Source organism: Athene noctua, chromosome 6, assembly GCF_965140245.1.
Source record: "Athene noctua chromosome 6, bAthNoc1.hap1.1, whole genome shotgun sequence".
NCBI lineage: Eukaryota > Metazoa > Chordata > Aves > Strigiformes > Strigidae > Athene > Athene noctua.
Window position 1 is genome coordinate 26,581,491 of NC_134042.1, and position 23,400 is coordinate 26,604,890.

Here is a 23,400-nt window from a genome sequence, read left to right on the forward strand (position 1 = left end):
TCACCCGGCGGGGGAATGGGACGTGCCACCGGTCGAATGGGAGGCGGAGCCGGCCCAACCGCCTGCGCGCGGGGGGCTGGCCGTCTTAACCCTCCCGTGCCGGCGGCGAGCGGCCCGTCTGCCCCGCCGACGCGTCCCGCCGCGGAGCCACCGGCACCTCGCGGCGAGGGCTGCCTGCCTCCGCCCCAGCCCCGCAGCGGCGGCCGTGACGCGGCTCCGCGGCCGAGCGGCCCGGTAGCGTCCGGGTGCCCAAGCAGCGCGGCGCCCTCAGGGCCGGCCCGGCAGCGCGCCCCCCCCGCCTTTCCCTAGCGGCTCCTCCGCCCTAACGCAGTGCGGCGGCGGGAGGCCCGGGACGGGGGCGAGGCTTCGGAGGCAGCTTCCGTGCAGGCTCCACTGCCGGCGGAGCCGTCGCCGGCCGCGCCTGCCCCGGGCGCCTTGTGTTTAAGAAAACTTGGAAAGGGTGTCGGGTCTTGGCGGTCCGCAGCTGGGCGCACGTACGCTTCCCAGCCAGCGAAATTCCCTCAGCAGTATTCCAGCTGCCGCTACGGGAAACGCGCTGACCACGCAGAAAGGCGAAGCGCGACGGAGAGTCTGGTGTTGTGACAGAACCAGAGGCGAACCCGAGGGGATACATGAGAAAATGCTCCAAATCTTAGTTCTCTCAGTTTCTTAAAACTCATCCGTTTTGTAATACCCGTGCCAGCGTCAGCTGTAGGTGTGGAAAGGTAACTTCTCTTGTGCATACAGACTTTTGAGAGAATTTAATAATCTGTTACGTACTGATGCTGCAAAGGCTGAATGCCAAAGTGATGTTAATTGCAGTTGTACGTTTGAGTTTTAAAATTTTAAAAACCTTGCTGAAATAAAATTGAGTACTACCAGTATCTTGGAATAATGCACATAAATATATATAACAATGTTATGAGTGTACAGAAATGTACACATGCTAAGAGAAATAAAGCCTAAGATCCTCTTTGCATGCAGAGTAGGGTCCCATTAATAAACAGATTTATCGACAGCCAAATCTAAAACACCACTCTCCCTTTACTCTGTGACTAGCCATTTTCTCTGTCTCCCAGCAGGGCTGAAAAACCACCATCATTTCTCTTTTCTTGAATCTGGTCATGGGGGAAATGCGACTGAGTCATCTATCTCTCTTTGATTAGAGAGAAGGGGACAGATGTTACTGAGAAAGTGAGACGGTAGGAAATTCCCAGGTGGACCCTTCTTCTCTCATCAGGCACCAGTGCTGCTTCACAGACCTGCGTAAACAACTCAGGTAAGCATTGTGCTACTCCCACTGCAGATTCCCCTGTCAGATTAGACCAGAATTCCCCAGGCAGTCAAGATGCAAGTTCTGAAGCAGCCCAACTCACCTGGCCTAGAAGGATGCAAACGAAGGGAACTCATGTGCCTACACATCACCATATCTTAATACCTACTCAACAATTCCACACTGTTGGGTAGATGATGAGTCAAAGGGTTTCCAAGATTACTAAATTTCTTAGTGTAACAGAATCAAGCTTTAGGATTCAGTGCCCTGGGATTGCCAAAGTGGCATCAAGAAAAAATGGCTTGTGAAGTTAGTAGTTCTGCATTTCTGGTTGCCTTTGTTGGATCGTATTGGATTGGCACATGTGGGATTGTGCCTGTAATAATAAACACAGTGAAATGGTATTTTACTGTGACTGTTGCATGATCATTTACTCAGCTCCATCTTAATCAGGGCTATGTTTAAAAACTCCATCTTGGGAACTATTACCTTCAGTTTTGCAGGCTTGAGTGAATAAATGGGTCTGTCTAAAGCTTCGGGTCGTCACAGCTATGGCCAAGTGGTCCGACGTGATAAATGCCAGACTTTGTGAGGTTCCCTGATTCAATCCATCTGCATGGCCAGTGTGGCACAGAGGCAACCAAATCTGCTGATTCTGGGTGTTGAATCACAGTTTCCCCTGCCTTAGACATCAGAAACGTGCTTCGGCTTGGCTGAGAGTTGATTTCACGGCACAAGCTTTTGTTAGTACTAATGCAGTGACTGCAAGTTGATGGGATAACAACTCAAAAAGATGTGCCTCTAACTTGCTTGCAGGCTGTAGGGAGTTACTGGGTGGCTCTGGCAGGTAGCTAGTCAGCAGTCTTTTTGCTGAAGCACCAGGCTGTCAGTATGACTCGGGTGAGTAGCGCTCCACAAAGCCGCTAACTGAACATTTAAAGCTGAGGGTAACTGTGAATCTTTAAGCTGCAAATCAAAATTGAAATGGCTGTGAAAGGCAGAGGAGCCATACTGCACATCTTGGAGGGGCTGAAAGAGGAAACCATTCCAAAGCAGTTCCCAGGCATGAGATAAGGGTAATTTCCTGGGAAGTGACCCCAGGTTTTTGCATAGTCCGTTGTGGATCAGAATGGGGTAAGCTGCGGGGAACCTGGTATTGCCAGCCTTGACAGCTCCCCTTGGGTTACTTCTATATTGCCAGGGATTCTCGCTGCTCAGCAGCACCAGCACCATCCCACGAGTAGCCATTCTGGTATGGGAGTCGGGAATCACATGTGGCTCCAAAGCTATGGACTCACCATAACCAAGTTAAAGTTTACTGGACGTGAAGGTCACCGGTTCAGCAGCTAATGCCAAGACCAGAGGCTGCCAAACCCGCTGCTTCAGGAGCTCTGTCCTGCTAACCTAGATACCAAGATAAGGCTAATGAGCAAAAGCAAGCTTTTAAAATTAGTCCATCCCATCTTGGTTTTTAGGTACATTAAGGCATGTATGTTTCTGGAATTACTAACTTGGTATGTGTTATTAGTGACCCGCTCTGCACTGTTCTCCATCACCAACTGCAAGAACAGAGACACCAAATCAGAGCAAAGCAGAAACACAAACCAAGTACTAGTAGGAAACAAGCCAGTGTTTCCACATGTGCTGTAAGAAACTGAAATAATGTCTTTTGCGTTGATATATGTTGAAGAGTTCAGCCGTTAAACATAGAACTTGATTGTAAACTTCCTGCATAACCTTCACCTGTAAAATATTCTCCATATCAAAAGGTTATTTTAAGAGGAATCAGGCTGCACCCTGCACTCCTGGTAACGATCCCGATGGAACCGGGGAAAACCCAAGCATCGAGCTGTTACTGCTCCGTCTTTCGGGGCTGAGAAAAGGAGCAAGAAACCCCCTTGCGCGGGACAAGGCCCGCCCCGCAGAGGCTCCTCAGGAAGGGCCGGCGGGGAGCGGGGCAGCGCCACGGCGGTCAGTGGTGGGAGCCCCCCAGAGAGACAGCGCTGCGGGGATGGGCACACGGCGAGGCGGGCGGGGGTGGGGACAGGGACACCGCGCAGCCGCCGCCGAGCCCCGACGGCGGGCGGAAGCGGCGCTCCCGCCAGCGCTCACCATAGAGCTGCGCGGGAGGAGAAGCGCGCCCCCCTGCCCCAGCCTCGACACTTCCGGCTGGGGGCTCCGTCACATCCGGGCGGCTGAGATGCCGGTAAGGCGGGCGGGGGGAGGCGGGGGCCTGGGCGCTCCTCCAGGACTCGCCGCCCTTCACGGCACAGGGGAGCCTCGCGGGCCGGGGAGCGGGGGTGGGCGGCCCGGTCCTCCCCACCGCCGCGGGCCGCCCCTCACGGCGACGGAGCGGCCGCTGCGGGGGGGGCGGGGTGGCGCACCTGCCCCGCGGGGGGGAGGGGCGCGGCCCTGCCCGGGGCTCGGCGCTCCGCCCTGCCCTGCCCCGCCGCGCCGGGGTCTCCCTCTCTCCCCCCCACAGGGCCCCGGCCGGGCCCCGCCAGGCCGTGGGCAGCCGGGCCTGGCAGCTCCGGCCCGCGTCCCCGTGGGTCGCTCGGGGCCCGCCCTCCCGGGTGCGGGCTGAAAGGGGGCAGCGGGTGAACAAGCGGGAATATTCCCGAGCCCTGGCGTGCGTGCGTTGGTCAGAGTTGTTCTGCTTTCACAGTGTTTATTATCTTGTCCCCTCGCGGCAGAAGGTGAGGCTCCTGTACGGAGTATCTTGTTCTGCACTGCTTGCTGTCAGCAGTACTACAGGAAGGCTTTTAGGTTCTTTTTTTAGCTGATCCGGTATTCTCGCCTTTTTTTTTTTTTTTTATATATATTCAATACATTTGTAATTGTGACGGAAGGGAAGGAAGAACTGTACATAGTTCACTTTCTTCTCCCATGGCTAGTATCTGAGTGCTTTCCCAGTAGGCAAAAATAGATATAAACTTGTTCTAATTTTCCCTTGTAGCCCAAGGAAGAAACATTGTATTGAGTATTTGTGAAATATTGTGAAATAACTTCTAACCTACCAGTGTTCGTCTTTTCACAAAATCAGAAATGTAACATCTTAACAGACAGGAAAAGCCGAGGTTTCCTGGTGGCAGATTGTTTGTATATGGTTGCCTTTCATCACCAGTTTGGATAACTCCACTGTTTTGCAAGCTGGGAATTGTTTCTTGCATGCTCTATGTGATTTTCAGTTGATCCCATCAGTTTCCAGGACAAACAGTTCTCCATTGAAGGTGAGCTATTGCAGTGAAAATGTGGTAAATCGCCTTTGCAAATTAATTTTGCAGTGTTAGGATGTTGCTGGCTCAATGACAACAGAAATGCAGGAACCTGAGTAAATGAGTTTCCTAAGCACTTCAAAGTATATTTTGCAGTTACATGCAATATCTACTCACTTCTTTCTGCTTTGATTTCATTTTTTGGTTCCTATCTCTTTATATTTCCTTTTTTGTTGTTTTAGGTTAAATTGAATATTTGTGCGACACAGCTTTTTGCAGAAGGACTGCCACATTGTTTTACATTTAGGGAAATATGAGAATAAGCAGGGAGTGGTGGTCTCTCTGAACTAAAAAAAAATAATCTGTGCCTTGCTGAGGACAGCTGCAGGAATCGGACACTTGAATCAATGTTATCGGATGAGTTAGAATCCAAACCTGAGGTGAGCAATTGTGAACTGGCTTTGGTTCCCAGGAACGTTTATGGGCAACACTTAGAAAAAGTTCAATGAGTTTACTCAGTTTGCTGCTTACATGTGTATTCTCAAAGTGTTTTCAGTGGCATCTTCTAATGCTTCTGAGTTTTTGAGTGGTAAAAGATTAAAGAATGCTGCAGGGTTTTTTTCCCCTCCATTCATTGTCAGCCAATACTCTTGCGTTTTCTCAGGTTACATTATTTTTCTAACTTTTATAATGTTCTTTCTGTTACAAGAATAAAATAAATTACTGTATTGACTACTTCTTTCCCTCAAACCAAATTGACTTCACTTGGCTTTGGGGAGTCTGGATTATTCTGTTAGCATCAGCCAGTTCTGTTTTTTAAAGTATTCGTGTTTCCATTAAGCAGTTGGCAGAAGTGGTAGGCAGCAGCACCCAGGGGATCCCAGTTGCTTGGTGTGAGGCTGCTGGACCATTCCCAGGCTCAGCCAAGCAGCACGGCTGAGTGTGAATTGCAGTGATGTACATGTGTGCACACAGTGCATGCACAGCTGGCCACAAGCAGCTTAACACGTGCACAGGTAAAGCACCTTTAAGAGGTAAACACAAACAGTATGAACAACACTAAAGTTTGTTAGTGGAATATATCTATACATCACGCAACTCTCATGCATACTCACAGTCACAAATGTCTCTGGTCTCTGCCAGACCTAAAGTCTTTCTGGTATCTGTGTGCAGACCCAGGGCTTTTTAGCCAGTTTCTGGCGGGAATCTTGGGGTTTTTTCAGGCTATGGTTGCCGCCTCCTCACACAGTCAGCTAGAAGTTCACTAGCAGTGTGCTCACTTGTGGGTAGAATATTTAGGAATATGCTTAGTAAGTAGATAGAAGGGACTGCAGTGATCAGATACAGCAGTGTACTGACCAGCAGCCAGTGAACATATGATTGGTGGCTCTTCTCTCCCCATACCCATGGTTCTTTCTCCACTTCCCCACCTTGATTCCTCCTTTGATCCTCCCTCTAAACATTGCATAATAAGTTTTACACATCCTGCAGTTCTAGTTATATTGGATACTAAGCTTGGTCTTTCCTATGAGATCTATTCAGATAACAAAAACCAATTTTGTTTTCTTACCTGTTATCAAAGTTCTGGTCAAACCTCTTCCAGATTTCACTCCAGCAGTGGCCTACTGATCTCTGAAGAGTTCTGGTCTTTGTTACTCTTACCTATAATTTGCTAGATACAACAGTCTGCAGTTTGTTACATTCAACAGAATTGTATGCTCAATTTATTACATCTCCTGTTTCTTGCCTTTGTCTTTTCAGCTGAATAGCCGTTAGCCAGCTATCTGTACATTCATCCACTTAAAAGTGCAGAGGGCTGTATTGCTTTGTGTCCTTGCTTTTCTGGTTCTTAGATTTAGCTTTTTAGAAGGCTAAGGTCCTAGAGCAGAGGGGCTATGAAGTACCTTTTCAGGAAGTTTGCAAGTTTAAGTAGAATTGGTTAAATTGAGTTGGTTTTATTGAGTCTTCTGTTTCTATCCCTTTTCAGTCCATATGCAATACAGCAGGTATGTTAAATTGGTACTCTAAAGAGAATGATGATTACATGCTGGTAATTTGTCACAGCCCAGGTCATGTGGATAAGGTATTTGTTTCTTAATGGAGCAGCCAAAGCCTTTCCAATCACACTATTCAGGAAGAGTAGCTGCAAATTCATAGTAGCCCCGAGTAGTCTCACCATGGGCTGCAGGGAGTTTTGGGGCTTTCTCTTGCCTTGTGGTTGATATCTCTTAACTTCTATCCAGTTTTCTCCCAGTTCTAAATTACAAGGTCAGGGGATTTTGTTACTTCAGTCTGTGAGTGGGTGAATTCCCATAGATTGTTTCTGACAGCCAAGGACCTGGATAGTTGGAATGCTTGTTCCCTCCTTCCTCTAATAGGTGCTCTAAGTGGGCCTTCATTTTTGTCTATTTGAGTAAGGTATTTGTTAATTAGGCATGTTTACATAATAGTCCTATTTCCCCATAGCAGAGTTACATTTCCTTCCCAGCAAGCCCAGAGCAGAGTAGGCCATTCTCCAGTAAGAACAGGCTTGATGCATGAAAGCTATGGTGGTTGCAGAGGGCATCCTTTCCATAGATGCTGTCTTCTAAACCATGTTCCTCAATCTTGATCAGGGCTACTTTATACTACAGATTGGGATTCACTAACATTGTGGATTACCAGATCTATGCACAGCCTTTCTGGTTCTGATTGTGAAAGTTGAGTGTTAAATTAGTACTGTTTTCTACTCCTTTGATGTGAAACTGGCAGATACCCTTTTTTACACCTTTCCTAAATAGTAGTTCAAGTACCTCTGCAAGTCAGTGGTGATTTTGTATCCTTTGGTTAGCCATGGCACCATAATTCTTATAGCCACAGATGTTCTTTCATATCCCTTACTATGTGAGAAAGGTATTAATTAAGAGCTAACTGTATTTGTGTAACATCTAAATAATATTAATGAAAGCACTATTGATAGTTTGCATAAGTTTCTTTGCCACTGGTTTTATCCCTAAAGAAGCCATCCATGTGCCAGTAAATGTTTAATACTTAAGTAGAGGTGAATCCTCTTTTCATAGGAAGTTACCAAGTTGTTTGAAGACAGTTGTAAGGTCAGACTTTTTCTTCTGGACTCCCTGCCCCCAAAGCTGTATTACGAGCATTCCTCAGTGAACTGATAAGATCTGCTTTTTGCATGCTTTAAGCCTTCAGGGTGATTTATTACAATTGCAAGTATTTCCAGCTACTTCCACCACACGGGTCCACTGCAGGGTGTTACCTGCTGTCGGGGGAGGGGGGGGGGGGGGGGTAGCTCTAAGACATTAAAGTGAACTACAGCTCTCTAACTTGAATTGGCTGTTGAAAAGGGGGTGGAGGGAGGTATTTTAGCCTCTCCTTTCTCTCCTCATTGGTGCCTCACGAGGAGAGACTCCTGAGCATGAATTAATTCCCCTAATTCCCCAGAGGTTGTATGGGAGGAAGACATCCCAGTTTCTAGCTAGCAAGCCTCCTGCCCTCCACACCCTCCAGCTCTAACCCCCCCTTCCCCCCCCCACCTCTGCTAAATGTTCTTTTGACCTCTTTATTTTGTACCGGTTCACTGGTTAAATTTAGAACAGAAACGGTATGGATAAAAAAACATGGTCCCTGCTGCTCTGGGAGTCTAGTCTAGCTCCCCAGCTGTCCAGTGGAGGGTAGACCTGAACATTAGTATTAGAGAACCTTCCTCCCCTGTCCCTCCCAGCCACCCCCACCTCAAACAAAGCAGCTGCCTGACACTCCTTGGATTTTGAATCATCTGATGAAGGTTGTCTGTTATGGGACACAAACTAACCCGATCCATCCCAGATGGCCATATTTTCATTTGTTGTGCTTTTTTTTTTTTTTTTTAAAGGATCTCTAGGAGGTTTTTCCAGTTCTTTAAAAAGATTTTTTTGTTGATGTGGGTCTTTTTCTCCTCGAGTCATTATCTAAGCTTCTTGGCAAGACAAGCATTCTGCACTGTTTGCGGTGATAGACCCTGGGATCATCCTGTCCAGCGGGGATGATGATTATTTGTTTACCGACAAGGGCCAAGAAATATTTTACATTTTTAGTACATACAGTGTCTACATTACTTACAGGATTTTCAGTCTTGTGGTGTTTCAGCAGAAGGAGTAAAAGGAGGGTGTATTCAAGAAGGTAGTATGGCAGAGAAAAAAAAAATCTTCAGAACAAGATGCAGCTGAATTTTGCCCATTTTGTCTCTCCAAGACTTATAGATTCTCTCTGTATGACTCATGTCTGGCCCATAAAATTTGAATCTTTAAGTCAAGGATGTCCTTTTGCAATTAATATTAAAATTTGTTTCAAATTCCAAGGGATATATCTTGGCTATAGAGTAAAGCTACCTCACACCTCTTATAATTTCTTTTGTGTTCTGTTAATATTCTGTGCATTCAGTTTCCCTAACTATTCCCAATCAGGTGCCCCAAGATGTTCTGTCTGCTTGGTTGCAAATTCTAGCACTTTGGCCATATTTGGAGAAGGATCAGTCCCCTCCTTACATAGGGATTCTATAGTCACCACCTCAGGAATACTTACAGCCCATCTGGCTTCCGTTTGTGATACCAGGTATTATGTGGTTATGAGATTTGACGGACTGTAGCATCCAGGAGATTCCTCCCCTCCTGTCCTTCAGACAAGAGACCGCTGGATTGTTCCCAGGTGCACACAGAAGTGAGGCTGAGCCTGAACTGCAAATATGCTCCCATGCACACATAGACAGTACAGACATGTGGCTGAAAATACTAACACATGGCAGGATGCTACTTTTACAGGCACCCCCCCAACCACAAATGGCATTCACATGGAACAGAAAGACCACAAATGGCCTAATCCTGCTCCTACTCATCAGGTAACCACGCTTGAAACTTGCAGTTTGTAACGTATCACACACATGCCCTTGCTCAGCTGACCTGCATACTAACAGCCATGCATCTGTCCAGTCTCTGCCAAACCTGAGTCCTTCCAGGAACTACCTCCAGGCCCTGGGCTTTTTAATCCAGTCTCTGCTAGGATCTTGGGTTTCCAGACAAGGACAGTCTAGTCCAGAGTGAGGCTAACTAGATGAACATCCTCAGCAGCTATTTAGGAGCAAACAACATTTTAGAAGACGACCAGATAGACTACAGTGATGAGGCAGAGCAGTATACTGACCTGCAGCCTGCTAACATGTGGCCGACCTGTATTATTGCCCACCCTATTCCCCTCCTATCCACCCTGATCCTTCCCCTAAATATCCATGTTTTTCACATTCCCACAGCCTCCTCATCTTGAGAATTTAATAAGTTTTACCTGGTCCCAGAATTTCCCTCATATCCCATAAGAAGTTTGCTCTTGCCTGTGAGATGAGTTCTGGTAATCCATGATAACATTGTTCCTGTTTCTTACAGTTTCTGGTTGAATTTCTTCAAGGTCACATTCAAGTCGTTCCTGTAATGGCCCATCCATCAATGTCCCAGGAGTTGTGGTCTTTGTTACTCTCTCTTATCTGCAGTTTGTTAGAGTTTGTGTATCTGCACATTTAACTTATCACCTCTCCTGTTCCTATGCTGTTTTTTATGCTGACTAGCTAACTACCAGATACCCTTACAATTTCCTATTTGCTTTCAGCTGCAAAACCAAATTAAAAGAAACTTAAGAAAGCATGACACAGTATTTGTAATTATTTTTTTCCTACATTCCAGTTGCCGTAGTTATCAAAGGTATTCGGCGATTTTGAACAGGAAACAAGGTTTATGGAAGTACTTAGCTGTCAAGATACAACTGTCACATGAAAATTTTTATTTTCTCTGAATTATTTAATGTAGAGTTGGTGATTGATTTGCTTTAGTTTGTGGGAAGGGTTGGGTTTTTTTATTCCAAATTTTAATAATAAGCATGATTCATGTCCTTTTGTTTACTTCTGCTTCTTTTGGCCCCTTTTAATTCTCTGTACCAGCTTGTTATTACTTTGCAATTAAAAGCATCTGTTTTCTTCTGAGCATCTGTTTGTGGCTGCTGCAGTTTGCTTGTCCATAGTGACTTAATGTTGCTGTGTGGAAGTGTAGGGTTCAAAGTAGAGCTTTCCTACTTTAGGAGAAGTTTTATCTAAGGCTTTCTATAAAAATAATCCATAAAACAAGTGTTTCATAGCAGAGTAGGCAGCAGTAGGGATCATGAACAGCATTTAAATAAAAGAATCCAGTAATTTAGAGCCATCTTGCTGCTCATGTTTTTTTAGTCTAAACCTCTTTCTTCTGGCTGTCTGGCTTGGTTATTCCTAAATCGCTTGGGCTTTTTACCACTCTTTCTCCTATTTCTTAATCTTAAATTAGAATGCATGGCCTTGGGGGGGGACTGTCTCTTATTGCCTATGCATTTTTTTGACAATATAAAGATAGTTCCATCTTCTGACTGAGGCCTCTGAATAATCTTACAATATATCTAAGAGGAAAACATGCTAACCTTTCAAACTGCAGTCTGGCTTGTGGCCTAGTTGAAGTGGCATATTGCCATCTGAATCACTTCAAGACTTAAGTTTTACCTTCATAATTGTCAGCAATGACAGGCTGCTCCTAAAGGAGGGAGAGCTGGAAGCTACAGGTGATCCCAGCCCAGGGGCTGTCATCACACACCAGGGCACAATACTGCAGCACCTGAGCATAGCAGGCAGAGATGGTGCTGGGAACAGGTTCTATCCACAGCCCTGGTTGAGGTAAAGTGATGAAGCAGATCCAGAGAGGCCAATCAGGAGTAGCAGGAGATGGGGCTGAAGACTCTGATACAGTAAAAGTCTGTGGTCTATCCAGGAGATAGGGCTTTGAGACAGGTAAACCTACAACACAGGTCAGGAAGTGACTAGAAAGCACAGGCTGAGCTTAAACAGAGCCCCTGAGCAGAGGGTGAGTGGGGGTCCAGGTGAGACCACTCAGGGCAATTAAGGCTTCAGGACTCTGACAGCAGTAACTCTTTGAGGTAAAACTGAAGAAACATCAGTATTTCCAGTGTTTTTATAAGAGGAAATAAGTATAGAGAAATCTGAGCCCAAACTAATAAGCTTTCTCTGCAGTTTCTTTTATTTAATGAACTTCGTCCTAATGTAGGAGAAGCTCAAAGGCTGGTATCTGCTATAGAAATAATTTGGAATTGGGTGCCAGTAGTTCTGAAAATTAAGTACTAAGACAATTGCAACATGAAAAATAAGAATCAAATTATTAGTGACTGTTAGGTTTTAATCACAAATATACCATGGGCATATCATGCTTTTTTACTCTGATTCTTTTGACACTGATGAACCATCTCACTGCACAGACAACTCCATCTGGGCTCTGCATGAATGCATGCTAAAATGTGTCACAATGAGGGTGGTAGCTTTTGAATAACTTATCTTGTACAGTGTCTTTTTTTAAATGCCAAAGATAAAGGAAGTCTGTTGCATACAGTTGTTTGCTAGACAACAGCAGAATGCAGGATCTTTATGCCAAGGAGTTTACTAGAGATAAGGAATAGTGACTTGAGGGTTAATTTTTTGGTGTGTTATTATTTTCCGTATTTATTTTATCTGTGTTTTTCAAAATATTTTGAGAGTGTGAGTATAGGAGTAAGTCTGTTTGACAGAATTTACAGCCAAACAAATAGATCCTACATATGGTTTTTGAGGGGCATTTTCTCTGAAGTGTGGAGTATGTGTCTAGATCTGTTACAGTTGACCCTTTTCAGTCTTTCTGGTCTCTGGAAGGGAGTCTTAATTCCATATAAGGGAGGGATTTGAGACCATGTTTGTTAAAAAAGCTTGTGATGTTCACAGAAGAACTAGTTCAGTCGACTGCAAATGTTGGGCTGTGTTATCTCCTAACTTCCAGCAGCACTTCCTTTGTTAAATCAGAATATTTTAGTATGGACTGCTGTGGCACTGGTAGCAGAAAAAAGAGAGTCTTATTTCCGTGTCTGTGCCTTGGAGGTAAAGAGGAGTCCAGTATTATTATATACCCAGTAGTCTGACAAAAGCTTGGTGTTCTTAGGGGGACAGAATGACTAAACCAGGTGCATGCTTTGCTGCTCTGAACTTGGTTAAATATGTGAAGCCTTTCAGGGTGATGAAAGGCATTTCTTTGACTTTCCATTCCTTTTCAAATGTCAGGTTCCTTTTTTGAAACTCAAGATTTTTAGGAGTTAGCCAGAAGTAATTTTTGCATTGCCAGATCTGTCTGATGTTAAGGATGGCTAAATCTGCTGGACTGAATGACCCAGGGAATCTTTCACCTCTTGGGCCCATCAGGATGAGGGCTGCTCCCTATTTCTGATCTTAGATCCAGCCACTAGTGAGGTCTAGTACAATTTTCAAATGTGTGCACACACATGTGCACTGTACAGATGTGACTGGTTCCAAACAGATTAAGACAGGTAGGATGCTTGTCACTTTACCCATATAAACACAGGCAATGCTTAGTGCCTGATTCTGTTTCCAAGGGTTGCTGTCTAAAGAAAACCTTCATGGGTTTCTCCAGGATCTGTCCCCACACTTCTCATTCTGCTTGCAACTAACCTGGCTTGGAGTTCATTAGCATATCACACACACTCTAGAGATAGGGATCACACAGGAGGTAGGAATGGTGTTTAATAAGAAGACAGGATGGACTGCAATGGTTAGACTGTACCAGACAACTGAATTGACCAACTTCCTGCTTTTATGTAATGAACCTCTTTTATCCTTCCCTCTCCATTTTTCTGTTTGTTCTGCCCTGATCCACCTTGACCCCTTCCATTTCCTGCCATTGGCCTCTCCCTTAAACAATGCATAAATCCTGTACGATCCCCCAGATCTCTTGTTCAGTCCCAAAGTCCTCCCCAGGAATGCTCCCCAGTATAAGTCCAATACCTCTTTGTGCAATAGTCCCCCTTGTTTTGCACAGTATTCTGGAGAGGGTTTCTTCTGTTGAATCCCCTTAGTGGGTGGGTTTTACACTAAGGACAATGACTTTAATTATCCATCTTTGATGGGTTTAGGAATAGCTGATTTGAATGGATAAGGCTGTCTGTGTTCTCCCCCTTGTCATCCCAACCTTGTTCCTCTGATCATTATCTGCCTATTTGGAATAGCCATTAGCTAGGCATCTTTGCAACTAGACTTCTTTATTAGGCTTTTCTATTTTAAAAAGGCTAGTTTTCTTTAAGTATTTTATGACAATGATTTAAAAAAATACCTGTACCAAAGGCTGAGCATAGAAAACATTTACTTGGAAGGTTAGTGTAGTAAAGTATGAAGTGGTAAAAGATGAATTAAAAAGGAATATATGCCTTAAAACGTGGCATATATTGGTAAAATTCATCTTGGTAAAGGATGAATTAAAAAGGAATATAGCCTAAGTAGCCTTCAGAGTAGTCTGCAGTGATCCAGAGCTGTTTATTATATGTTAAAGAAATGAGAATTTTTATAGGTACTTCAGAGATGACAAACAATTCCTCCTTTGCCATTAATGTAAATTTAAAAGCTTCCGTTTACTTTTATGTGTATTCATGGGATTATATTCAGTGTCTGCTACAAGACAGTAGGGGGTAATGGATGGGTTTAGTACCTTTTTAAGTGATTTGTGCTGTTCTTGACCTAATCTTCAGTATCTTTTTTCAGCTGCTGGTTCAGTTTGTTCAGAATACTTCTATTCCACTGGGGCAAGGGCTGGTGGAATCCGAACCAAAAGACATCACCTGTCTTTCTCTCCTTCCTGTTACTGAGACCTCAGAATGCAACAGACTCATGTTGCCAGGTAAAATCTATGCGGCAGACCTTAGCAAGCATGCCCTTCACACAGCTCTCTTTACTGCACCACTGCGGCCACTGCCTCTTGCTGATAAGGCATTCCAGGCATGGAGGAACAAGTTCAGAAGGCTGACTGAAACTTTTCTCATTTAACAGTGAAGTCTGACTAGTTATAGAAGATTCCTTCTTCCTCCAATCTCTCTCAAGTTCTGATTTTTTTTTTTCTAGAAAAATAACTTCATAGGTATCTTTTAGTCATAGTGTATTTTTACTTTTATTTACTTTGGTTGCACTTTCTTCGCTAGATGATGAAAGAGATCTTGCTTCTCCAAGTCACACCAATTCTTCCAAAGATGTTTCTTCATCTGCTGTCTTGAGAAGTCTCCAAGTAAATGTGGGCCCTGATGGAGAGGAAACAAGGGCACAGAATGTACAGAAACCATCTGAACTTCTGTCAACTCCAGAGACTTCCAGTTTACTGCAAGACCTCCAGCCCAGTGACAGCACTTCATTTATTCTTCTCAACCTAACAAGAGCAGGTGATTCTCCTTCTCTTTGTCATCTGGCTGGGTATGTCTCAGACAGCAGAATGCAGGAGATATGAGTAACAACTCTGTCCCTGCTGCTTCTGAAGGGGAAAGACCATGAAATTTGCTGGGCATTACTGGGTATTTCAGGAGCATTTAATCATCAACAGCTTTCTACAATGTTGAGGTCAGTGAAGACAAAAAATCAAAAAGAAATTTCCCTCTGTACATTATCCTTCTGTTTCATGAAGTTGTCTTCTTTTCTAGGGCTGGGGTCTCCAGCAGAGCACTTGGTGTTTGTTCAAGATGAAGCAGAAGATTCTGGGAATGACTTTCTCTCTCATGATAGCACAGACAGCAGTACCCCGTGGTTCCTACGAGTGCAAGAATTGGCCCATGACAGTTTAATTGCTGCCACTCGGGCACAGCTTGCCAAGAATGCCAAAGCAAGCAATAACGGTAGGAAATCCCCTGATTCTGTCTCAAAAGTTGAATGTTCCTTAGAAGGCCCCTAGTTTCAGCTGGTTTTCTTCTCTCTTTCACTTTTTCTTGCTTTTGATCTGACATCTTCAAATCATCAGTGACAGAATTATACAAAACAACCATGTATTTTTTTTGCAATATATATATATAGGGTCCCCAGTTTTTCCTCAAGGAATGAACTTTAGTGGAGCCAGCAGTTCCATTGTAGTCTGCCTGTTCTCTGGTACATGTAAAGAGTATCTTCTTTCTGACTGCAGCTGCCTGTATTTCAACTTTCATTTTCACATTGAAGTGTCTGTTTTTAATGCATACTGTAATTCATACTTTCTTCTTAGCTCCACTGGGTTTGGAGCTCAGCTTTCTGGAGAATACGTAATTGGATTTAGTCACATGCTTTGTGACTTAATTATTTTGATAAATAATTGCAAATAAATGCAATATCTGTTTTTTTTTAGCTAAGGTGTTTTTTAAAAGAGTTATTCTGGCTGATACTTAAAATTGGTTGGTTAATGTTGATAGAGATAATTTTTACAGTTTTTGATGTATTGGCTTTCTATTCTTGTGGTAAGCCTCATCTGGTAGCAGCTGATCTGATACAGCTAGGTTGTTGGGAATAGTTTATGGGCTTGGTAAGGTTTGCCAGTTTGTGTCTAATCCCTGTAATGGGCTAGGCAGCAGCATGTAGGACATGGTAAGCTATTAGTAGCCAGGCACATACCTGCTTGTACTGGGTCTGGCTGAGCTGGAATTCATTTCCCCTGTAGCAGCCCTCACGGTGCTGTGTTTTATGCTGGGAGCTGGCAGGGTGTTGGTAGCACCCTGGTGCTGTGGCTGCTGCTGAGCAGTGCTTACACAGCACCAAGGCTCCTTCTGACATTTCCCCCCTGCAGTGGGTCAGGGTGGGCAAGATCTTGGGAGGGGACACAACCAGGACAGCTGACCTGAACTGACCTAAGGGATATTCCAGACCATTTGATGTCTGCTCAAGTATAAAGCTGGGAGAAAGGAGGAAGGGGTTGGGGTCACCCTTGGTCCTCCGAGGCAACTACTACATGTATTGGAGCCCTGATCCTGAGAAGGCCCAACATCGCCTCTTCATGGGAAGTAGAGAATAAATCTGTTTTCTTTTTTTTTGCTTCCGCGCACAGATCTTTGATTTGCTTTGCTTATATTAAAACTGCTTTTTTTTTTCTACCCACAAGGGCTGGTCTGTCTTATTTTCTTTCCCCTCTTTGCCCTGTTGAGAAAACAAGGGGAAAGGGGGGCAAAGTGATAGAGTGACTTGGTGGGTACCTGGGTTTAACCAAGGTCAAACCACCTCACTGCTTTACAGTCCTGTATCATATATGATGCTGGTTTTATCAAATTTGACACATAGTGATTTGTATCTTATTTAGATTTTGGTGGGCTTTTTCTTCCAGGTGAAAATGTTCATCTGTGCTCGGGAGATGGGCAGCCGAAAGACTCTAGCCCAATTCCTCATTTATCTCGTGTGGAAAGGAAGCTGAAGTGCACAGTTGAGGGCTGCGATCGGACATTTGTGTGGCCAGCTCACTTCAAGTATCATCTGAAAACACACCGGTGAGCAGAATAAAGCTATATGTTTCAAAGTCATGACTTTGAAAAACTGCTCAGTATTTGGGATAATGCTAGTTTTTGACTTCGATAAGCTGTGAAAACCTGGTATTGCTCTTAGAAGTACTAGGCCTGTTGCTTGCTCTAGGTCATTTATATTGAAACACTTTGACCAGATTTAGGCTATTTTTGCGGGGTTGTTAGTGTTTGGTTTAGAATATTTGTATTTTAACAGGTGGTCAGTAAAGACCATCACTATCGTTTCTGTGGTATAGTGAACATTAGAACTTGTAGCATGTTATCGTATTTTTATATATCATTGAACAAAGTTGCTTGCTCTAACAAATGACCCTGATCTTTTTTAGCTGCCAAGAAATTGGCAGTCTGTAGGTAAATTGTAGATGAGAAGCTTAAAAACTGTGAAGGACTCCAACAGACATGAGCCCATCATCTTGCCCTGAGACAAGGCCAGCAGTAATTGCATATGTTATGTGTACACATACAGTCGTTTTTGATCTTCCTTCCAGTGACTGAAATTTCACAACATTCCTATATAATCTGCTTTATTAAATCATTCTGGGTAGGGAATAGGCAGAGTAATAAGATAAAAAGATATTACCTCAACAGATTATTCCAGTGGACCACCCAGACTCTGGTTCCTTAGGACTAATTTAGGTCACTCACTTCTGTTGAGTCTCTCCGTTTTCTGATATAATTAATTTTGGTTTAAATGTTTTTGCTTTTTATTTAATCAAAAAAAGAGGTCAGGTGTTCATGAAAAATACATTGCAGTGGCTGGTAATGAAAAGCTATTTTGTTGCTTTCCAGGAATGACCGCTCCTTCACCTGCCCAGCAGAAGGCTGTGGAAAAAGTTTCTATGTCTTGCAGAGGCTGAAGGTGCACATGAGAACTCATAACGGTGAAAAACCCTTTGTGTGCACAGAGCTGGGCTGCGGGAAACAGTTCACAACAGCTGGAAACCTGAAGAACCACCTACGAATTCACACTGGTGTGTTTTAGATCTCACCTATTTGTGGTCTGCAGAGGTGGGGTCTTTACTGAGGAATAAACCACTTCCTCCTCTGTCCTCAAACTTTGAGAATATTATGTTGTTTATCTCTGCCCTTCATTAATGTCCCTTTTCTATCAATTCACGTTGATTGATAGGTTACATTAATCAACTACTTACCCCCTCCCTGTACAATTTCACACAGGTTTCACCCTTCACATACTATATGATGATGCTGTCCTCTGCTCAGGCCCATGCTCTGTAGATTCCCTTCTCCCCTCAAGTTGTTTGATGGAGGGAGGGTTGTGGGTTGTTTTGGGCAGACTAAACTGTTCCCAAGGGAATAGTTAGGGAACACAACTGCTGTAATTGGTTTTTATAAAGAAGCTATTTTAAATTCCTGAAAGGCAAAATAGCTTAGATATTTCTCTTGTGTGGAGTCCTGGTGGACACAGTTGTAGCTGTACTGACATCTGGCTAAATCCGACTAACTATGTTTCTTGTAGAATGACTACATTTGGGAATTTAGGGAAATGAGGAGTGCAGTGGAATGAGTTGCAAAAATTTAGCAGCAAAGTCTAGTAGAAAAGGGCAATAATTAGAATACAGCATTTTAGCATGCAAACAGCTCTGTGCTAATGCCAATTCAGGATGTTACCATATGCTGGAGCCTATGTACTCTTAACTCATGCTTAGCTTTTTATATTAAAACAAGAACCTTTATTTCATAGTGCTGTATTTTATACATGGTTTGTATATGATGTCTCCTCTGGAGAATTTCATCCTGCCTTGTCCATATTTTTAGAAGTTGGTGTACCAGCCAAAGTCTTGACAACTACATAAAATGCTTTAGGTGTTCTTATCGTAGAAGGTGGTTTAAGAGAGGCACATAAGTTGCTGCTGAAATGATCAGCAATTTAATAGTTAGCAAAGTTCATAGTGAGTATTCTGGTGGGTTTGTTTGGGTTTTTAAGCCTCAGGGTTGGTTATCACACCACTTAAACAAATGGCCCAGTTCAAGCCTCTCAGAATATTGGTAGAGATTCCCTGATGGCCTAGGAAGGTAGCATCACATTACAGTTAATTAACATTTCAAAATAACCTTGACAACTGTGAGAGCACAAGGCCTCTCTAGTAAAATGAAATTGCAGATTATGTGGGCTGCCAGCAGCTGTTTGTGCCTTCTGCCTTACTTAAACACTACCGTATGGTATGTAGTTTGTAGCTACACATGGAAAAAGGTTGCTATTTTAAAGAATTTCCAGTCTAGCTAGAACACACGGTTTGGGGGCAGATGTTGGGATGTAGTTAAGCATTATATATACCAATAATAAAATTTTGAATGTGTAGTAACAGCAGCCATAATTTTTGCAGTTTTCTTTTGCACTTAAAGCTCCCAGCCAAGATACAAATAAATAGGCCCATGCACAATCCGCTATGGTAGAGTGAGTGTTCTGCAACCAATAGAGTAGTAGCATCTGGAGGAGTAAATAATAACTTTCTTAACTGCAAATTGATGATATGCAATTAAGAGTTTGATCAGACCAAAGGTGTTATAAAACTGCAGGTATAAATAGATCTAGGGTTTCTTATAGATAGAATTGTTTACTATTATTTTTGTCAATGGTAGTTTTTCTTCCTTCTTCCCAGTTTTAAATATTTATAACACGCCAGAAGGTACAATCAGTGTTTGAGATTGTTGCGTATTTTAGCTTTGTAACACCAATCAGAACATGCTGTGTTGATCCTTTTTGCTCAGATCTGATGAATGCTGTAGTAGATAAGAAGCTGAGCAATGAACTGTAGGGCGACGACTTCTAAAGGCAAAATCACAGTAGAAACAGCTTTAAAAACAAGTTTACTCTGAAAGAACTATGTATATGTTAGACAATAAATTAGCTAAAATAGCTTGCTTAATCTCCTGGGGACTTGCTGTTACTCTGATACAGTAGTCTAGTTAAAGACTTGAAATCATAGTGTTAAACATGGTATATTGAGTTGTTTAGTGGGATGTTTCAGGCAAAAGGTACCTCTGGTTTTATTAAGGCTTTATTAAGAGGGTGTTTAGAGCAGATTAATTATATTTCATTGCATTAGTCTAGTCACCTCCCAATTTATCTTCATTTAGACAAGTACAAAAATAGCTGTGGAGATATATAAAAATAACAAATTTCAGCCTATGAGAAAAAATTGTGCCTTGAATTACTGTTCCTCCACACATGAATATAAATGACTGATACATCTCTCACAGGATTTTGGCAAGTTCAGCCTGATCTGAAATAAAGTATAGAATCTGATATGAAGGAAAGTAAAGTTAATGGGATTTTTGGCACTGAGAGGCAGAAAGGGAACAGGATCCTGGGAGTGTGTGGAGCAGAGAGCTGGTTGTTAAGAACTGCATGTAGAAGATATACCATAGTCCAGGTGCTTTAATATTACTCTTCTGGTATTTATATACTTGGAAGATCTATTTAGAAATAGTGGACCCTTGGTTTGCCTTCAGTGAATGATCTAAGAATACTTCAGAAAGAATGCTGGTGTTTCTTCTTGAAAGCCAATTAAGAGAATGCTTTAAAAGTCTTAGGAAGCATATAGATAATTTCCATTGAACTTTGTTGTGTAAGGCCAAAAGGGAGAATGGGGTAGAGATCTTGAGGCTGTTCTCAGGGACTTGGACAATCAGGTCAAGTTGTGATCCCAGAATCTAAGAACTTACATTTCCCTTGTAGGGGAAAAACCCTTTCTGTGTGAGGCACAGGGATGCGGTCGCTCCTTTGCTGAATACTCCAGCCTTCGGAAACATTTGGTTGTCCACTCAGGTAGGAGTCTTCATCTGACATCCTGTGACCTATCTAAGAAATGATCTTTATTGTAGAACTTTAAAGAAAAATCCCCTGGTTTCTACAGGACTTCTGGTCACAGGGTTTCACAAATTCCTTTGTGGTGCCTGTAGCCTGTATGCTTTAATCTTTTCTGTTGTTTGTTTCTAAATTCAAATGCCATTTTAAAAATTGTTTCTAAAATGTTATGAAGTTGGATGTCTGTTTCATAGCTGCCATTTTGTTATTTAAAAGGGAGAATCTAGCACCTCTATATATTAATCAAAGCCATTCAAATCTGAACTCTCTCATGAGGGGGTTTCTGACATAGGTGGGGTTTTCCTTTATTTTTTAATATTGCATACTTGTAATTGGACAAAGCATTAGATGGAAATGTATTTCACAAGTGTTTCAATGCTTCTGTCTTCTGTTTTGATCTATCTTAAATATCATCAGCACATGATGAATATGGCATATTTGGGGAAGGGAAGATTTTATTGGGAGAGTAACTTTTGGGACTACTCGAGTTCTCCACACCTTTTCTTTCCTGCCTCCTTGGCTTCCAAGCTATTGATCTCACATGTGTGGACAACATACTTGTTGTATGGTGAAAATGATAGACAGCTCTGTAAAAGGGAAATCCATTCACAGTGACAAGTCATCATCCAGTCTCTGCTCAGTTATGTAAGCCAGATGCTGAAATTTGTGTGATGGCAGGAAATAGCTTCCTTGCCTCTGCTTCCTTGCTTTTGGTCATTTTATTCTAGGTAAGGGACATCAAATATTTCCGTGTCACTAAGAGATTACAAATAACTTGTTCCCTCTCATAAATCAGACTTGAAGACTTTATGTTACCTTCAGACTTGAATTTTCCAACAGCTAGCAATAGGGATATCTAAAACTCTTCTGTTCTGGAAGCTTATTGCTCTCCAGGAAACAGGAATATTTCTTACTTGTTTTGTCACTGATAATTAGCACCGGTGGCGTCAACAGCCATTTCAAACCAGTATTATTGGCTTCTTGGTTGATGAGGTCTTTCTTCTCATTGTGATAATTCTTGGGATATTTTTTCCCTCTTCTACTTCAAGGAGTGAAGCCCCATCAGTGCCAAATTTGTGGGAAGACATTTTCCCAGAGTGGTAGTAGAAATGTGCATATGAGGAAACACCACTCCCGAATTGGAACAGCTGGCAGCAGAGAGCGAGAACAGCCAGGTAAGGAAGAGAGGGCACTGTCTGTGGGGGAGAAGTGCAGGAAAGAGTTAATGGATAGTCAAAGAGAAGGGAAGATATTTGTCTTGAAAATACCAGACCATGAGCCGGTAAGGAATAAAATCCTGTTCTTCTTGGAGATGAGGATGGATTGCTCACCCTCCCCTTTTCTAGGACAGAAGACAAAGGTGTATTTCTGTATTGTCGTCAAGGAGCAGATAGGTTTATTGTTTTCAAAATTAACATGAATCTAGGATCTTTTTTTTACATGGAATTTGTGTTCTTCATTATGTATTTTTGCTGTAAGCAACCTGGGGTTTTTATGCAGTATGAATTATTTAAAGAGAAACCAAGTCTGCATGATATCCCACCATACTGAGACTCAATAACTAAAGGGCTTACCATCTATTGGAGTGCCGGATGCCCAATGAGTAGAAATGGATAGAGTAGGTGTCTAGGGAAGAAGTCTGTGTGACTTGAAGTGGGGCAACAATTGTATCTTATATTGCAGTATCATTACATCATGAGAATTTTTGTTTACTTTTTTTTTTTTTTTTTTTTTTTCCAAATAGAGTCACTGATGGGCAGCAGTTTGCTGGAAGAATCTACAGTGCATAGTAAGAATCTCATCTCCATGAACTCTCAACCCAGCCTTGGTGTTGAGTCTCTGCACCTGCCAGACACTGAGTCTATTATTGGAGTAGAGGAGGGTGAGACCAGCTGCTCTTTTTTCCGCCCTCTTATATGTGGTGACTGAAGTGGGATCGATTATTCCTCCTAGAGGCTCATCATGTTGCAGTGGGATGAGTGAACATTGCTTTAACAGTGCACAGAGCAGGTGGGTAGATGGAGAATGAATCATAAAACTGGAGTTGGAGAAGACCTCCTGGACCAAGTTTCTGTCTTGCAGAACTTAAAAGGTGAAGTCTGCTGCTTAGGTGTCATTTAGCCCTTGTCGTGGAACGCCATTTCAAAACTGTTTATGCAGAGTCCATTCTCCTAAAGCCTAAGTGTTTGTTTTGCTGGAGCACCTAGGAGCACCAGTTAAGGACCAGGACCTCATTGTGCTAGGCACCGTACAAACATTCAGTATCTTGAGCAACAGGCCTGCCTTCCATCCTTTACTTTCAGAGACTATATTCTAATACATCTCACTATCAGAACCTGACTTACTATCTGAAATAAACATACTACTTGATATCATTTCATTATATTTGCTGTGTTCTTTTCCTGCTTTTCCCAGTCACTTTTTCCTCCAAAATTTGTTTGGTATATCAAGCTCTTCAAATCAGTCTACCATGCAGATCATTTTGTATTTTTGTTAAAAAGACTTTCTTCAGAATTGGCATTATTAAGAATGAAGAGTTTTGCTAAGATACTATGCATCTATAATAACTATAAATGCAAAGACAATGCTTTGAGTTTATATTGCTCCCTAGCTGAATGTAAAGGTAGTGCTGCTGTTGGTATTGTAATTTGGAGGTTCTTGCAGAAGCTCCGCCAGGTGCCTGTGAATCAGGATCTCAT

At 42.9% G+C, this 23,400-nt stretch overlaps 1 protein-coding gene across 5 annotated transcripts; it reads left to right on the forward strand.

Annotated features, from left to right (window-relative positions):
• The first annotated feature begins 131 nt into the window (after window positions 1–131).
• On the forward strand, window positions 132–23,260 carry ZNF410 (zinc finger protein 410). 5 transcript variants are annotated; one of them, XM_074909219.1, is made up of 11 exons: window positions 132–725; window positions 1,083–1,279; window positions 4,731–4,928; window positions 14,120–14,255; window positions 14,554–14,787; window positions 15,043–15,234; window positions 16,680–16,839; window positions 17,662–17,843; window positions 20,573–20,662; window positions 21,751–21,876; window positions 22,446–23,260. In XM_074909219.1, the coding sequence occupies exons 3-11, from the start codon at window positions 4,896–4,898 to the stop codon at window positions 22,628–22,630; spliced, it is 1,338 nt and encodes a 445-aa protein (XP_074765320.1). In that variant the 5' UTR covers window positions 132–725; window positions 1,083–1,279; window positions 4,731–4,895; the 3' UTR covers window positions 22,631–23,260. The 5 variants fall into 5 exon arrangements, with proteins under 5 accessions (XP_074765320.1, XP_074765319.1, XP_074765318.1 ...); XM_074909217.1 differs by lacking the exons at window positions 132–725; window positions 1,083–1,279 and adding exons at window positions 3,454–3,479; window positions 4,317–4,503; XM_074909218.1 differs by lacking the exons at window positions 132–725; window positions 1,083–1,279 and adding an exon at window positions 3,450–3,479.
• The last annotated feature ends 140 nt before the right edge of the window (window positions 23,261–23,400 follow it).

Coding starts and splice junctions, on each gene's coding strand:
- ZNF410 (XM_074909219.1), top strand. CDS start 4,896: ATGTTATCGGATGAGTTAGAATCCAAACCTGAG. Junction 15,235..16,679: donor TGCCAAAGCAAGCAATAACG/GTAGGAAATCCC, acceptor TTTTTCTTCCAG/GTGAAAATGTTCATCTGTGC. Junction 21,877..22,445: donor CAGAGAGCGAGAACAGCCAG/GTAAGGAAGAGA, acceptor TTTTCCAAATAG/AGTCACTGATGGGCAGCAGT.